This window comes from Gavia stellata, chromosome 22, assembly GCF_030936135.1.
Source record: "Gavia stellata isolate bGavSte3 chromosome 22, bGavSte3.hap2, whole genome shotgun sequence".
NCBI classification, from domain to species: domain Eukaryota; kingdom Metazoa; phylum Chordata; class Aves; order Gaviiformes; family Gaviidae; genus Gavia; species Gavia stellata.
The window spans coordinates 9,831,012-9,849,792 of record NC_082615.1 but is presented as its reverse complement, the minus strand read 5'-3'; the positions used below and the strand labels follow the sequence as shown (position 1 = coordinate 9,849,792).

General features: G+C 40.0%; 1 protein-coding gene across 1 annotated transcript in view; it reads right to left on the bottom strand.

Moving 5' to 3' along the window:
• The window catches only part of SUZ12 (SUZ12 polycomb repressive complex 2 subunit), a 34,736-nt gene extending 27,029 nt beyond the window's left edge, over positions 1–7,707 (bottom strand). The window contains exons 1-3 of the mRNA XM_059828101.1: positions 7,395–7,707; positions 4,445–4,491; positions 4,293–4,357 (exon numbers count right to left, since the gene is read on the bottom strand). Coding sequence (XP_059684084.1) covers positions 4,293–4,357; positions 4,445–4,491; positions 7,395–7,707 — 425 coding nt within the window. The remainder of the gene's footprint in view (positions 1–4,292; positions 4,358–4,444; positions 4,492–7,394) is intronic.
• Positions 7,708–18,781: the final 11,074 nt, after the last annotated feature.

Sequence of the window (18,781 nt, the reverse complement as noted above, 5' to 3'; positions counted from 1 at the left end):
CTCTCCGTAATTCTGACATCAGTCTGTTCATGCTCATATGTTCAGCCTGTTCTACCATACATACAATTTAACGTTCACTGCTAAATAGAGTTCACTCATGAACAGAAGTTATTCAATAGTTTCCAGAACAGTCTTTCAATTTTTCATTAAAGGAAAATTAATGCTTGGACCTAGATGCCAACAAAATTGCACCAGACTAGAGTGACAATGCAAGAGCTGCGAGGGCATCCTTCCTTTACATTTATACCTTAGAAAAATGAAGAACATAATCTGTTGCCAAATACTGGATTTCTTGTGGGGAGAACAACGATGACATGCTCTGGGGAAGTGGGAAGCATCGTTTACAGAAATATCCTGACTGAAGAAACACTGATGTCATACATTGTCTACATTCAGCATGTAATGCATCTGAATGATTTAGTTACAAATCACATTGTGGCTAAATAGTAACACCGGGCAAGAAACACGACACAAGTGCAGGGCTGCAGTCAGATAACAAGGAGAAAAATAATTATTATTTGTGTAGTAAACAATCGCTGATTCAAAGCGCTACTCAGCCTACGGTTCACACAGATGACAGATTCAAGAAGTGACTCACCTACACTAAAATGTGGGATTATTAAAATGAATATTGCAATGCTCAGCTTTCAAGCAAGAGATGTTAAGAACAGGGGTATTTGTTGAAAGTTTCAGATTCTAAGGTAAAAAAACCTCTGCGTGCACTTTGCCCAAGCTCATCAAATTCAGCCACTGTTCTGCAGAACAGCAAGTAGTACACTTATATTTAGCAGGCTTTCTTCAGACTGAAGAATTGCTTCAAACAGCTCTAGAGCAAAGTTATGTCATGATCAGAATATGAGCCAGAAACTAGCTAAGAGACAAACATGTTTCAGGAATCGAGGAAAGTTTAACGGTCTTTCATAAAATATACTAATATCTGTCATAGCTTGCATGTAGTATTTGTGAGCATTACTGATCCAAAAAGAACAATGGCACCTTTCCTAATGTCAAACTGAGGTTAGTTAAAACAAGAAAAAAGCCCTCCTAAAATCTTTCACAAAAACTAAAAATAGCAACCAAAAACCCCATTAAATAAAAATTGTTGCCTTTGAAGTTAACTTGTAAGAACACAAAAAAACCACCAAGCCAGAAATTCCTTTAAACTGCATTACTATTTTTATGTTAGCACGTTCCCATGCATAACAGACAAAATTAAGTTTTTGTAATAGCCGTTCCTAACACCCAGGATTTTCAAGACAGCATTTACTTGTGCTACAAGTATGCGCATCTTGCGCATTCCTTTCTCCACCCACTCTTATTCCAGTCAAGCACAGTAATAATTAAAAAAGTATTAAAAGTCACATCATAGCATGCCACTCTGCCAATAAATAAAAAAATTATTCCTTTATCCAAATACTGTATGGGAAGCAACTTTTAATAAAAGTTACTAACTTCTTTCCAATGCCATCATTTGGTCTAATAATATAGTAACACCTGAAGACAGACCCACAGGCAGAAAGCCCATTTCAGTTCTCCATCAAGTATCCCTTGTCCCAAGTGTATTACCTTGCCAATGATAAGCAGCAACTCCAATACTTTTTTAGCCCAAACATGGGCGTTAACTTCTTCCCTATCAACATTTCTCAACCTTAAGCATTCTAGTCTTTATAAACACTTTCTCAGTATTAAACATATGGACCAACATCAATGGATAATTTCTTGGTAAAAATGCAGTTTTACTTCCCTACCTCCAAGTGATAAATTTGTCTGGCATTTTTCTCAGACTACCGTAGAGCTAGAGATAAAAGATGTGGAGCTATAATTAATATTGCAATAGGTAAGTTCTATGAAGTTTGGAGATAACTTCTTTACATTTTACATATGATACTGTTTACTGAAATCAAAACAATTATCAGCAATTTAAAAATGGCAGAATTAAGAGGTTCTAGGAGAATGAATAAATATACATGTATAGTCACGGTCCACATAAGCAGGCTAACAATGATGCAGTTCCAAAAGATACTTCTTTGAAAAGAGAACTTTACTAACATTTTCACTATACTGAAGCCAGGTGCACAATTTTTTCCTAATATAAGCCTCAGGAAGATCTTCTACTTTAGTTTGGATATTTTTCCTCTTTTAAAGCCCCTTTTTCACCAAAATAAGAGGACCACATACCTTAACTATTTCTATTGAATGAGAATGCCAATTAAGGTCTTGAGCACATCTGAAAGTGTTTACCAGCACAGATCAGCAAACAACTATCCTGTTAACCTCCTCTCCAAGTTCAGTTGAGACTGTTTTGCCACAGTTTCTCAGTATTGCCACTACATCTAAACAGTCCAAACTACCTTTAAACTACAACTTTTGTGGTTTTAACTAGGCTGAAAGAGAAGGACCACAGTACTGACAGAGCACAGAAAGGTGGGAGGAGAGGACCCAAGGGAGAAGAACGCACTTCTTTGCAATTACTTTGGTTTTTCCCCCTCAACTATGCTACCTCATGTCTGTTGCATTATTGTGTTTTTATAAAGAAAACATACTGAAATGTTTTACTTAACCTTCCTAGACGTAATTACCAGAATGATTTCAGTAAGTCAGTATTGTCAGAAAACTAGCAAGTGAAATGGCTATCAATCTGTCTGTTAGTAGAACACTACCTACCTAAAATCACAGTTCTAAAACAAAGTGTTAAGGGAACTGGTAAAAATTAGTATGTTTCAAAGAGAAACTAAGCATTACTTGTGCAGCTGAATTTGAACTGGAATTTGGAACAATGGACAACACAATGTACATGCAAAGTACCATTTCTTGTTTCCCAGCAACTACAGCAAATATCCAAAGAAACAGATTCAGGTAGAAGAACAGATGCATTTCAATCAACTATAACTTAATATAAATTATAAGCAAGAACTTCCTGCCGCACAACTCTAGTTTAAAAAAAAAAAAAAGGCGACAAAACACCGTGAACATTATTTCTTAAAATTTGGCTCTGCCTTATTTTAAAATAAGCAAACAATTCACTTTGGTAACTTTTGTAAGAAAAAGTAAGCAGCAACTTCAAGTTTTTAAAAAAAAAAAATAGTACGATCACTACCTGTCCTAAGTATCTGAAGTTGTACGTTACAGATTCAGCTTTAAGTTGTATTGTAGCATTAAAGCTGATGGCAGATTAAACGATATCCAAGAGATCCGAGAATGCCAAATATAGCTTATTTAGTTTAAATAAAAACATGCAAAATCTTTTGCTCAACAGATCATTCAAATATTACCTTCCTCAGATATAAGTATAGTTTAAATTAGAATTGCCTGCATAACCAGATTTTATGGCTACTCCTTAAGTGTTCATGATTAAGTATTTTGATCCCACAGCAACTGTTTCCAAGCAATAAGAACTTTAATGTTAAAATATTTTAAAATAAATGCTCAGACTACAAAAAATATCCAAGGTGTAACAAATGATTTTCAGCGAGGGCGAAGTAACTGAAAGGACTTTGTTATTCTGCAGTATTCATAGAATCACTGAGGTTGGAAAAAGACCTTTAAGATCATCAAGTCCAACTGTATTTATATATTTTAAAGTCTATTGATATGCAGCTGTAGAACCTTACACGGTAGGAATGACTCTTTTGCAACACCAAAACCGAAGCCCATTTCTCAGATGTATCCAGTTCAAAGCAACCTTTTTAAAGCGTTTGCTGGATTTTTTTTTGTAAAATGCTATAAACTGACGTCCTTAATTTTCCAGCTTTTAAAATAGTTACAGAAATAATTACCGGATCCTTCCAAGACTAATTAACCAAACCAATAGTTTGGTGTTTGGGTTTGGTTTGGGGGTTTTTGGTTTGTTTTTTTGTTTTTGTTTTTGTTTTTTTTTAAACAAGCAGTTAGGTTATAGCTTAAACTAAAATGTTTCATATTATTATGATCAAGCACCACTGATTACAAGAGCTCAGAAGTTACACAGTTTTGTTTGTTTCTTAAGAAGTTCTCCCCCAAAACAGAAAACAAACATGGGAGAATTAGTTAGGATTCTGCAGATAGTTATCCACATTTGAGTACTCCTGGTATCAAAAGAAGTCACAGCATAGTCACACACTCTTTAACATTGCAGAAAAGTTCTTAGGTCTCAGAAATCAACTGTAAAGTGATGTATGCATTTTTTAAGTTCTTCAAAAAGAAAAGGTCATGTTTTACACAGCTTGTGAAAAAAGGAAGTCACCCTCCACTATTTTTTGGACTTCAGCTACTTGGTTAACATTTTAGGATTACTTTTAAAAAAACAATTTTACCTTTTGATATTTGTTCGGGAGTTTCTGTGGGACATGTAAGTGAGAGTTCTGTGCAAAAATATTGGCTGCAGGAAAAAAAAAGAAAAGGTTACGCTTTAATTAAAATTTCCTAAAAGTCCAAAGTAAAGGAGTGATAAAGACCAATTACTCACTGCTATTAGATTCCGGGTACGTAGAAATCTGTATATCTGTGTTGGTTCTAAGAAAAAGAGACACATGTTATCCAACATACCTTATAACTCCAGAAAGACAGCCTTGTAATGATAAAAAAGTATCAAATTTAGCATTTTATTTTTTTAAACAATTATCATAAAAGTCATAATTTAAGTGAAGCATCACGATATCCAAATAACTCCAAGTTAGCAAGTCAAAGGTTACTCCACCTACTGTATAACACAAAGCAACTTCTTGTTTCAGCTACCATAAATCGGTAGTCACAACTCAAGTATGACTGCTCTTGCTTTCCACAAAATGTTTCTTAAAGGCTTTATAACATGAAAGGGCAGAAAAAATCTCAACATATTACAACCTATCGTCGAATAGGTAAGTTTTCTTCACGAAGTTAATGAACATATCTGATACAATACCAAAACAGTACATGAAATTTACATAGCCGGACAATTTGGTATCTGATTGTTTTATCCTTCTGGAAAGTACCAAGGTCACTTGCACAAGGTACCAAAACAAGAAGAGGGACTGTCAGTTGACTATGACTCATTAGGGATCATTCTAAGCTAGGAAATTAATTTCCAAAACCTTTTACATTCATAGAATCAGAAAAATGTTGATTCTGGTAAAGCAATTACTGTTTCAAAGTGCAAACAGAGGGAGGATAATACAGCCACATGCAATACTGACATGAAAGGGTAGCATCATTTGACATAGGTGTAGTAACCAAAGTTCAAAAGAGCAAGACTCGCCTACAGAAGAGAGAACCTTCAGTTTAGTTTTAATCAATTCAGTTAAATCAGGACAAAAAAAAAAGTGTTTGTCTGGATTAGGTTATATCTAACAAGAATTCCAACCTAAACTGAAATACACCCTTTTAAAACTGAAATAAAAGCCAGCTTCATTCGGTAACATCAGCAAGAAACTTGGAAATGACTTGATAAAACACAAAAAGACAGAATGGAGAATGCCTTGATGCCCATATGAGCGCTGCTAACATGGTCTCCATTTCCCACATAAAGAAAACAAACAACTATTTATTTTTTAACAAACATAAAACTTTATTTTCATACGACTGCAAAACATTTATTTCAGATAGCTGGAAACCTTATTATAATTTACGGAATTCTGTGATTAGAAGTGAAAAAAGACAGCATTTTACACCCTTCATCCGTTTTTAAAGATATGATTCAGCCTTATTATCTCCACTTATGAATGCAAGACCCCGAAGAATCTAATATTAGAGAGAAATATTATTAGAGAAGGAAATCTTAAAATGATCCCAGTATTTCCTTTTAGAAGCCTGACGAAAACCAGTAAAATTCTGCTTAGTGCAAATCATCATAATAAAAACCTGTATTTTTTCAAATCAAGATAAAAGACAGAAAAGAAAGAAATTAAGAAACACGCGCTTTGCTAGGAAGTGAAAATACAGAGTAGTCACAACTTTTAAAGAAACATCCTGGGTTTTTCAGTCTCCAATAAACCATGACATGATTATAATTTAGAAAGGTATGAAAACATTAAATTACATTCACAAGGACGTAATTTAATTTAAAGACAATGCACTGCTGCTTCAACTTTAGTTTTCCCAAGTAGAAAAATTCTGAAACACACTTTTCGACCTGCAGACAGACGTACGTTTCACAAGTCCGTATTACTCAGCAAAAGCTTAAAATAAATCTTTATCTTTTTCTAGCATATGACCTTGAAAAGGGACAAAAACATTCAGGAAGAATGTGATTCAATACTACATGTGTTAGGATTTTTTAATCCAATATTTACTTATTGCACTTTTCCCATAATATTCACACTACAGAGTTAATGCGCTATGATACATTTACACTATGACTTACTCCTGATCACTACCTGCACAGCTCTAATGCTTCCCTTGTCTGACAGACTGAGGCATGGGCAAGAGAATTATTTTGCCCCATCTCGGACACTGAACACCAACACTGAGCAAACCTCTTAAAACTTGTTTGCCACTTGACCTACTTGCAGTACAGTATTTATTGAACATACAGCTTTGTTAACAGGGCTAAGGTTTAAAGGACCCTGAATTATTAAGGATCTGAGACACCACCAAAAACTCCAACACTTTCTCAAACTCTGTCACCGTCCATAACAAGTGAGCGCGAGCGGTGACAGCACCAATCCCAGAACCAGACCATGTATTTAGCCAGGCATTAAAAATTGCCTTCAAATCCTAGCAATCGCACAGAAATCTTTCAGTACAATGTAAGTTCATCGCTACACTGTGCTTTTGAATCAGATTTCCATAAACTACTTTCTGGTGCATCCAAGGGGATTCTCCTCCTATCTGGAACTGCCACAGGGTGATGCCTGGGTCGCAAAGGTCAATTTCCAATATGAAATCTCAACTAAGGCACAATTATCGCCAGACAAAGAAAAAGCAAGTACAGTGAAGTCTTAATCACATCCTGCCCCTGCAAGGGGCTCGAAAGGCAGCCGCCGAAGAGGGAAGAGCCTCCTCGTTCCCAACTCCCCAGTGCCTCCAAGGGCTGTTAGAGGAGGGAAGGGAACCAGCCACCCCGAAAGCGTGATGGGAGCTGCTACTGAGAGACCAAGTTCATCGGCTGGGCGCAGGCACACACCCCCGCCCTCCACCCGGCGGGCCCCGGCCCCGGGAGCCTCTCGCCACCCTGCCCGCTCACCGGCCCCCGAGCCTCGCGCTTCCGCCCGGGACCCGCCGGGCCCCCGCCTCCCCGGCGGAGCCCCCTTCCTCCCCCAGCCCCGCTCCCCTTCGCCCTCCTCTCCGGTCCCGGCTCCCTCCCTCCCCCGACCATGTTTACCCCCGGAAGCCCCTACTCTCCACAGCCCTCCCCTCCTCCTCCTCCCGCCCTTTCTGCAGCGGCCCCGGCCGGTCCCGCCGGCTCGGGCCCCCACTTCCTCCCCCGGCCCGGTACTCACTCTCGAAGGCCTGAAGAAAGAGCTCGTGGTCGGCCTGGATCTGCTCCATCTTCGGCTTCTTCACGGGGGGCAGCGCCGCCGCCGCTGCCGCCGCCGCCGAGGAGGCCGAGGACCCGCCCGAGTAACCGCTTCCTCCGCCGCCGCCGCCGCCGCCGCCTGCGGCACCACCGGATTTGCCGCCCGGAGCCGCCGCCGCGGCGGAGCCCCCGAACCCCCCGCCGCCGCCGCCTCCGCCGCCACCTCCTCCTCCGGCGGCGCCGCCAGCGGAGCCCGAGCTGGGCCCCGCACCTCCACCGTGCTTCTGAGGAGCCATGGGCCTGGCCCCCGAGAGGGCCCCGGCAGGACGGAGACCGAGCGGGGAGGGAGGGGGCGGCTGGGGCGGGTGGGGTGAGGAGGGGGGAGGGGAAGCGCCGAGCTCCAACTCCTCTAAGTCTCCTCCGCTCCGCTCTCCTCAGCGCTACGACCAGCCGAACCCGACGACCACGACGCGCCCGCCTCCGCCACTCGCCCATTGGCTCCGAAGATGGCGCCGCACCGCCGCATTGGCCGGCGCGGGGCCCGCCCCCGCGTGACGCACGGATGGTTCTGGAAGAGTTTGGTTGGTCGGTGCGCTTCGCCGCTTGGCGCTTCTCCCCTCCCCCTCCTTTGAACTGAATTCGCGGGAAAGGGCCGCTCGCCCTCCGGCGCGGGGCATGCTGGGTAGAGCGGGCCGCCTCCGCCTGCCGCCCGGGGCCGCCCCTCGCCGCTCCGCCGGCCTGCGGGGGCCGCTCCTCCGGTTCCTGCCCTCGCGGCCCTCCTCCGCTGCTCTGCCCGCCTCCGCCCGGCTGCTCGGAGCTCCGGGCTTTCAGTGCGCCTTCCCGCGCCCCTTCCCGCTGCCTCCGCGGCCGCACAGGTAGCTGTGCCCCTCTCGCCTGAGGGAAGACGACCTCTGAGCGGCGGCGCCGCTGAGGGGCCGCTCTGCTGCCCGCGGGAGCTGGGGCTCGGTTGTTGAAAGAGCCAAATTAGTCGAAATAGAAGCTTGGGTATAAATCGGTATCGGTTTTGTGGTAAAAATGGTTATACTGGGTCGGACATGAGGTCCTGCTGGTATCCCGTAGCTTTAACCTTAATTTACCATAAGGTTTCCTGAGAGGATGGCACAAGAAATCGCCCGTAGGTGTAGGGAGACTTCACGTCTGAGGTAAAATGTTTCTCTCTGGTTTTATTCCCACTTTTGTCTGCTTAATGAGGACCCCCAGAGTCCTCGGGGAAATAAAAGTTGTGCCGCTGTGGCTACCTTCAGAGTCCTGACAGCTGCCTCTGTATGGCCGAGCACACATTCAGGATCAGGCCTTCAGGGCACGCTCTGAGACTACCTCACATACGTGATAAACCATAATAGAGTCCAACTGTGCAATGGGAAAATTCGGCACTGGCTTTATTTAATCAAGTCCTTATCAGCGGTGTGGCAAGCTCAATACATAGAAGGCTTTGACAGCCATCCCGTTCTATTTGGCGAAACTTCTGCGAAACTTTTCAAGAGTAATTGTACAAGGTAGGGTAAAAATGGTCTATGTGTGAAATACAGCCCTGAATTTTGGTACCAGGTACAACTGTGATGTGGGCGCTATACCATCTCGGTTTATCTTCTAATTCCTAGTGTTAAGGAAAATGAACTGAATGATAAATACTAAGAGGAAAACCATGTATCAAAGTCAGTCATGCTGTAAATGTGCCTTATGGGGGATTCTAATGTGATGTTTCAATTGTCTGTTATTAACCTTACTATGTTTTAAGAAAATGTATGTATATACACCCCACACACATTTGGATAAATAAGTCTATTGGCTACTATTTCCCCCCCGATCTTTTTTTTTGTTTTTTACAGTTCCTTAATATTTATTCTTATTTAATATCTGAAATGTTTGTTTTATTTTTTTATTACCTCCTCTCTTCTTGCTTTTCCTGCTGTACCATTTACCTTTCATGTTTGTTTTGGAAAGATCTTTTCTTCCCTTATGCTTTTTTTTTTTTAATTACTCTTCTTTCTTTCCTTCCATTTCTATCAGACATTGATGTTTTACATGCAGTCTTCTGTAATTCGTTTCAACCTTAATTTTCATACATTTTTAGAAATTTATCTTTGTCACCATTTTACCTACATTCTATTTTTCTTCCCTCCAAACAAAAAGTGGTATTTCTGAAATATTCTGTTACACATTTTATCCAGCTTATCATAATTGTCTCTGCTTAGTATTCCAGTTTCTTGATCTTCTACTTCGTACTTAATTTCTCTACAGCCACTCATTTGTTGTTGCTGAGTATGTCTTTTAATTACTGGCAGCAGCAGCAATGTTTGATGCACTGTACATTTCTGAGGACCTTAGGTGTAGCTTCTTTGCTCTTAATACCAGGGGACGTCCTGGTGAGCCTTCTGACGCACTGGGTATTTGCCAGTCTTCTGAAATCATAGCCTGGATAGCAACAGTACACCAAATGAAGAGCATCTTTAGGTGATCTGAGGTTGATCTTGAGGTCAGTGATACCCTGTGCCAAGTGATAACAGGTAACAGATACTGCAGTATGTGTGAGAAAGGCTCCTAAATGTTGTATAGCTGCAATTTTGTCCTTGGAAGTTGTTTATTGCCTAAAATCTATTCTTGTCTCCTGCCTACTGTTTACAAGCCTCTGCTGCTTCTGGTGGCTCATCCTTTTAAATTTCAAAACCAGGAGGAGGAGCCAGAGGGCAACTTTCCAAGCAGGAGTAAGAAAGATAATTAGGCAATTAATCTCTGGCATTGGACTGGGATCTGCTTGCGAACAGAGGAACTAAGGATGAGACTTTAGCCTTGAGTGGCACAGGACAGCGCAACACAAAATGTGTACATATGAGCCCTCTGGAAACATAGGACTGACTGCCAAATAGTAGAGCTTCGATAGCTTAAGCCTGTTTTCCTTAGTGGTGGAGAGACTCTTCATTTTTTAAAGTTGTTTAGATCTGCTGCCCTGGGCTGTTCATATGTACTTAAAGAACATAGAGTACTGTTAAGATACGTTCAACTGAAAGAGCCTCAACTCAGAAATGTCATATTTTGGGCTAGAAAGAGCGCAGGGCATAAAACAGCAAGTAACCTTCATTTACTTAGAACAGTTAGAAGCAAGAAAATTAATAATACTTTTTAGAAAGATGGAAATCATTATGGTTTCTTCAGAAGAAATGAGCTGTGGCATGGGAGTGTTGTGTCGTTGACCTGCCTGGTAATATAGACCCCTGTAGATTTTACGGATGCATTTATTAAAAAATACTTTAAAAAAATTTCTTCTACCTATAAATACACCAGGTAACAGAAAGAAGTTCGCCATACTTAGCAAATGACAGGGTATCTGCAAAGCCAGTGAAAATGTGTTTTCTAATAAAGTAGTCTAAAAAAGACAAGCAGTGAAATACAGTGAACCTTACTGAAATTGGTATCAACTCATAAAATTAAAGTAAAAGATGATGAGAAGTAGTGTATTTTTTTGCTATAAATATAGAAAATATCCTAACAATGCAAAAAAGGGCAGTTTAATAAGTTTAGTATGATAAATGGAAGAAACAATCATTTGTGAACTAGGGTGGTTTGAACAAATTTCTGGTAGTGAAAGCAGAAGAAATTGGCAGAGGTGCTTTTATCATATGTCAGATTTTATGTCTTGAGATGGCCAATCCATTGTTATTTTAACGTACTGTTAGTGGGATTTGCATTTGATATCCAAAAGATCAGATTTGTTTCCTGCAGATCGAAAGCATATGCTACTTCTAAATCTCTTTTTCAGAAGCATTTGTGCAACCTGTATGTACGCAGTATTCCTGTCATCTTGCAAGGCTAAACTGCAGTGATTTTTAACTCTTCAGATATGTATGAAAAAGGGCATGCATATTTTATACCACTTCATTAATTTTTTCTTCTTTTCATAGTTACATGCTTTTCTTCATTGCCTGTAGTACCCCTGTAGCCACAGTACTAAACTTTTCAGCTCCCAGTCCTCCAAATTACTATATCTCAGCACAGGAATGTTTGCAAAGTAAATCCTTTTTTAAAGGGAAAATAAATACCTGTATACATGGAGCGCAGTCTAAATGAAAGTTCTGTCAGTAGTGTTTACAGTGTTTACAGTGTTTTCCTCACATCTTTAAACACAGGTCTGTCTATGTAATTGTTAGTAACTGACTAAATAATACTACAGATCTAGCTTATCTTCTGAGAACTTAATTTTAAATATAACTTTGGAAAAAAAGAGCAGTGCTTACTAGCTGAATATAAGCTTTTGGCCAATCTTTTTTTAAGACTTGCTTACAAATTCAGGCCATCATGAAAGCCAGTGCCAGTATTTATTAGGGAGCGCTACTACATCACATTGGTAAGGAACTGAAGTTTGCTATTCAGGGTGTTGCTGAGAATAACAAATCCACAGCAAATGTTCTAGGTAGCTGCGTTTCTTTATTTTGGCCTCGAGCTAATGAGCACATTCAGTGGGATTCAAGGGCACCCAGCATGGAAGAGACCTTACACACTCCACTTCTGTGATTGCATTTGATCTTTACCTCTTTCTGTTTTCATGCTTCCAGGTTCTCCTTCCCACTCTCTGTCCAGCCCGCCAAACCCAGGTTTTCCATGAGTGAAGTGAGAATGCACAAATGCTGTAGAACTGAGACAAACAAAAATACTTCTTGCATAGATGGGAAGGTATGGGTCCCACAGCTGTATCACTGTACTCCAAGTACAGATCCATTTCAGCGGCGTTCCTTTCTTTCACTTACACGAATAAACTTCACTAGATGCTGAGTTAATTTCATCTGCAATAGTTATTAATTCATTTTTCAGTTCATATTCTTTATTTTCAGCCTGATTTGCTGTTGATCAGCAGTAACAGGCCATGGAAATTATTAGATAAGCTACTCTTCCCTACCTACTTGGAAAGCAAAAGTCAACTCCCACTTTGTGTTTTCCCAGTCTCTTGTAAACAGAGGCTACATAACATTGTGACTGGAGAAAGGGAGTACAGCTTTCTGGGTAACAGCACGAGTGGGTAGGCGGAGTACTGGGGATATTTAGGATGGCAGGATCATATTGCTGTTGGGGTGGTAGCTCTCAGTTTCAGTTTGCTTTTCTGCATGTTAATGTCTAGTGCTGCTCTGTTTTTATAAGCAGGGAACTAAGAAAAGAGAAAATAAACTTTACTGTAAGGGAGCAACTGTACTGGAGCATGGCAAAGGGAAGAGCTAAGATCTTACATAGCAATCCAAGTATTCTGATGTATAGCTATGAATGCAGTATGTGTGGAAGATTGACAGAGCAGCCACTTGTGATTCTCATTCATGTGTTTGGCTGGCGACTGCTTTTGTACAGAGCTGTTCAAATGTATTCCAGGAGCACAGGACTCAAGGAACTTGGCCCTCAGGGAATCTTAATGCACCCATAATGCACAGCTGTCAGTGGGCAGGTTGCTTATGTGTCCTGAGTTATTGTAGAGAGTGAAAAGTGACTGCACAGTGTGTTTTGCACCACTGAGTCACCTATCTTCTGCATTCACATGGTAAACAATGACCAATAATTATTGGTCATTATTGCTTAGTAGAAATGTGTACTTAGGACTTGTTTCTTGCTGTTCTCTTAGTGATGTTTAATATATTTTTCATTACTCTTCTACAGTGAAATTTAGTTATACAGTGAAATTTATTTCCTGATTTTCAGTTAATGATTTATTTTTGCTTGGTGGCTTCTTAGCAGTAGTGTTTGTCTTTAGTGTTTAGATGGTGGACTAAAAATAACAGAATTGTTTCAAAAGCATTATGAAAAGCCTAGGCTCAATATATTAATTTGCTCTAGAGAGGTAGAACATCTCTTAAGATGATTTAACTGTAAGCCCAAATATGTACTAACAGTAAAAGCATTCATTACTGAAGAATACATCTCATACAATGAACTAAACAAAAGGGTTTATAATGTAAAAACAGTAAGTTCAGCATAACAACCACTTAGTTTTAAAGACAAAGTCTGAAAAAAGATCTTTATATAAGATTGGATCAAAATCAAAAGGTAGTGTCTGCTGAAAGAAAACAAGGTAGTGCTATTCACCTTTGTTAAAACCTGAATAAATTCCATGTATCGCTGAAGACTCCATGGGTAAGAAAAGGACTCGTGGAGTCTCTGTGCAGAAGGACTGCTGTTGCTCACACAGCACTCAGAACAGACCTTGTCTGGATTACTCGTTGGTCGGTGCCCTTCATTTTGAATGTCTTAATCAAATTTGTAAATGTTCAAAAAATTGAAGATGCTTGAGGTGAGCTGTAAAAAAGTTCTTGTCCCTTTTGTCCTCAGAGAAACTGTGGATCTTTGTCATGGGCCCGCTTTTTAAACTTGAGCTTCAGAAAAGAAAATTGTAGGCTTTTAATATTTTAATTCAGGCTTGTTTGCCTTCTTTACAGAAAATCTGTAGACCTCCTGTATATGATAAATTCACAAAAACCCAACCACACTACAATATATTTAATGTATGATTCCAAACAAAATGCGCAGAAAAAACCCATGCCAAATCTTGAAGTTTAAACGCTTAATACATGGAAATGGAATAGGAATCGTGTTAGTTCATACTGTAATGTCAGAGATACGGCATGTGTAGTGCTTACTGCAAAACTATCAAAAAATAATTCTACGTGAACTTTCAGGAATTGTGTTCTCTTAATTGAGTCCCAGAAACTGAAAGATACAGCAACTGAAAAACTTTTAATGCAAACTTGATCATTAAACTCAGAAATGCAGAGATCAAAGAGAAACTGCTGGGAAGATGTGAGAATTAAGTCAGTTACAGATGTAAATAGAATTTTCTCACCAAAAGGTCTGTTGACAGTGTAAGAATGAAAGCTTCGATCAATCAAAAAGAAAAATAAGGAGGATCAACAAATATGTCAATAGATAGTGAAACGAAACCTCAAATTAATTAACAAATTAATTTCAGCTTGAAGTAAGGGATAAGTTTTAACAGGGATCAATTCTTTCTTTTGTGGCTAAACCCAGTACAGGTTAATAAGATGAGAATTTTGAATTTTATCATCAGCAATTACTTAAATGATAAGATCAGGGCAGAAACTATTTTCCCAATGTTTTCTGGTTAGCACAGGTATACAAAATTCACACACAGGAGAGCTTATTTAAGTGTTTCATACGAAAGTTAACATGTTGTCTGTGGTTTTATATGCTAGAGGTTGCTTCAGAAGGCTTTTACAAGAGTTTATCTTGTTTTTGGAATGCTGCTTGGGATATATGATTCTGCACACTATAATCTGAATTATCCATACTCCTGAAATAGTTTTACTGGTTGTTGCCATGACTGTGGTCAAAGTACTTCTACCGCGCTAAACACATCTCCACAGAAGGAGGTGAGAAACATTTGTCACATCTGTGACAATCCTAATCCCACTTTTTGGAAGGAGAAATAAATCTCTATGTGGCATAATTTATGCTCTTTGGCATACCAGTTTAATTGATGCTGGTACTGACATCTTTGCGTTTAAAAGATACGAGGCTTTGCTCTGAGGAAGTTCTATCTTTACCTGCCGTGTTACTTATGATGTAGCTAGGTCACCCAAGGCCATGCCACAATTTCACCTACTCTTCAAACCTAGAGAGGTTAGCGAGGTAAATCAAGATTAGCACGACTGTGCTCTACAGAGCTCTGGCAACAATCCTAAGTACAAATGTACATGCAAGAAATGGTATTAAATTAAAGATAATTAAGCAATACATCTAATGGCATTGACAATTTGGGAGTACGTAGGAGATGACTGATAGAGTTTTAAATTGTTGAAATGTGACTGGCATTCCACTGGATTATGAATTGGCAACTAGAATATGATGACTGACTAGTTGTAACTGCCCTGCTGCATTTAGACAGACTGTCAAGTACTTACTAACCAGCCAAATGACAAAATCGAATTAAAAGGCATACTTATAGCCACTACTGTACAAGCCCCTGGAGACCCAGAATAAACAGATGGATCTTGTACTGAGTACCAGATGTGAATTGGCAAGGAAACAATTCTAGAGGCATCATTCCCCTTTACTGAAAATTCCCTGTGTATAGATGTTCAGGTCTTGGGGTAACTGAGAAGAAACAGAATGCCTTAAAATGAGTAGGAAGAAAAAATCTGATTCATAAAAATTCAAGTTCAGAGCCAATGCAGAGAAGAAAGTAAAGGTCTTGCCTTTTTTTAAGAGACTATATGTAAAAGTAAATTGTTGGATAATAGTTTTGTTAAGGCATTGAATGAAAATGTTTATTTTATTTTTTTACCAATAATAGTTGAGGAAGAGATAAGTGAGTGAATGAAATTCTAGGAAGCATTCAGATCTAATGCTGCAGGGTAAGGGCCAACAAGCTGCAAGAGTAAAGCAATGCATTGACAAAGACAAGCATTTGTCTATCAGAGTGGAAAAAAAACCCAATTGTGTAGGACGGGTACATGTACAAGTATTAGAGTAGGTATGGAGCAGTCCAACTGACCCATTGCATAGTCTTAAATATAAATTGTGGTAGGCTCAGAGTGAAACTGCAGTGATGAAACCACTGTTTATGCAGAATGACTGCTGGTTTTGACAGAGGCGAAACCAAATCGTCATGTAAATTGTTTTAATTACAAAACTGGGGAAGTTAATATAGTCCAAAGTTTGGGTTAGTCTATTTTTGAGAGTAAATTCCAAGCTGCTTTATTAGTAAGATGTGTTCATATATTTTTAAACCAAAGCCCCGCATTCTCAGTAAATGCATTGAGGGCTTTGTTAAAAATGTGTCCCTGAGGGTGAACCACTGGCTCAGATGAAGTCCGTGGAGGTTTCCCAATTATTTTCATGAGGTTAGAACATCACTCTCATTGTTTAAAAGGCATCTGCGTATAGTATAAGTTAACTGTAAAATACTGTGCATCTGGTGGCATCTTCTAAAAAGCTGTAATTGTTTATGCACTCAGGTAGTAAAATAGCAGAAATAAATAAGGTGTATCTAAATCAATTTATCATTTAAATATTTGCCTTATGCACATTAACCATCATGCATTTTAATATAGACAAGACTTAAAGCAAAACCACTGTTACTATTCCTAATTCACAATCTATCCATTGCTTGCAGACGATAATCTATAAATATTAAGCTGTGACAGCTTGCCAGAACTTCTTCTGGAAGGACTTTCTGGTGGAGTGTTTCTAAAGAGACTTCATAAAAGAAGCAGCAGCAGCAGCAAATTGAGTGACCCTACAGGTGCAAGCTGCAGCAGTTGTCTCTCCAGTCTTCCCAGTAAGATTTGTTGAACCTCTCTGTATCAAAACGTCTTTATTGGTAATGGATACCCCCCTTAATTTGCACTGATGCATTTGGAATGTCAGCTTCCAAAACAAGGCACATGGGAGGCATTTAAAGTAGATTTTTTGAAAGGAAAATGAACAAAGAGCATGTCAGGTTCCATTTTGATTTGCATGACAAATCCAGCGTGCAGTGTTCTGGTGGGTCGGGCTGGGCTTGCCTGCCACTCACTGCATTTGTCACTTTGTGTTTGAACACTTTTGACAGTCCGTTATGTTAATTGTTCTAAGGATTGTTTTGCTGGGGGAAGAAAAGGAAAGGCATTTTTATTTTTGTACGTTTTCCATTTACAGGAAAGGAGGGATTTCTGAGGGAACAGAAAAAGTTTTCAATTGGTTTGTGATCTATTTTATTTGTAAATAATCTTGTCAGGTCATGCACAAGTTCAGTATTTTGAATCTTACTGTTACTTGCTCTGTGCGTGTGTTTTTGAGTGGAAAATACTAGGCCCCTAAACTAGAAACTTGGGGAATCTATTGTTTTGGCACCCACCATTCTTTCTTCCTTTGAGTCCCACAGTGATCGGTCCTGCAGAGTGGTTTGTGCTATGCCTATGTGCTTCTATCGGATGATATTGTGCTGCTTTGACAAGTGCTAACAAGAGATTTAATGCCCTAAGAGGCATTGTTGGATAGACATTGTTACCGGTATGTGGATAGTATGTGAATAACTCTCACGTGTCAAAGACCTGTTGGTAGATACGTGCATATGACTGAATTCTCCTGGAGGCACAATTCAAGGTGGAGGTTGCTGTTGCCCCTGAGGGTACACACACTTCTCTATCATCTACGTTAAAACAGTCATGGATTGTTTGGTGGTGGGTTTTGGGTTTCAAAGTTCCTAACTGACTGCGGGTGGCAAAACACTGTAGGTTGATCACAAAACAGTATTTTCAGACTGATAGAATGATCAACCATGAAGTTTCGGGAGAAGACGCTGTTTTTTATGTTTGTGTCTCTCTTTCACAGTTACTCCTGTTTTTCAGCCAAAGGAGAGCTTAGTGTTTAAAGAATGAGGAGAGCAAGAAGATGGAAATAGAATTTACAGAGGTTTCCAGATGACTGACATCTACGTTTTAAGCTTTGAACTCCTACACGGCATGTGGTGTTCTCATTTACATGTTGTGATCTAAGTGCACCATGACAGATAAGCTCTAAATACAGAATGCTTTTATAGTATAAAAATCATGCAACAGATGCAGAAATACCCAAATAAATGAAGTTAAACAATCAAGTGTCGTAATTCCAATCACATTCTTGCTTAGCGACTCAGTATGCTAATGCTACTTTTCATGACCAGTGTAGTCCTCCTTAAGTACTCTTTAGTAAAATCTGTGGACTTACACGAGAATCAGTTTGAGCTGGTGCATCTCAAAAAAAGTCAAACCCAATATAATTAATAAGTGTCACTGATGATCATGAATAATATTCTTACACCACTACTTTGAGAAGGATTACCTGTTGTGCTGCTTTACTGAAAGCTGAACTCAGTGGGAGGTGAACTCACTGAAATTTAGGTCCTGAGAGATTGAAGGCTTTGCCTCACAAGTGGGGATGGCTTGTGCTGCGGCGGCTCTGCCGATCCCCGCTCCAGCTGTCCTTCCACTGCAGGGATGGCTCAGCTGCTCTGAGGCAACTGCTGGATTTTGCCAATTCTATTGTGAATATTGTGAGTATATAAAGGTGAATTGGTAGCACTAAAACGCAAAACTGTGGCCTGTGGCAGGTCAGTGTAGGACACGGGAGCCTCCAGGGCGGACAGCGTTTGTTAGGAGCTGCTGTTGTCCTTGTGAGGTGGGTAAGTGGTCCCTCGGCGTGAGACAGCGCTGATTCAGAGCTGCCTCAGCCACCAAGCTCTGAGCTCAGTAGTTTGTAGTTCTTGGTCTTGTGACTGGATGGTGCCTCTGCATTTCCTGGTAGCTTTCCTGTTTGATCACTTCTTGGAAAATAGTGTCACTATTTCCTGTCAGAGTGAAAAGTTGCTAAACCTGTCCCATGAAGAATTCGTTTGTT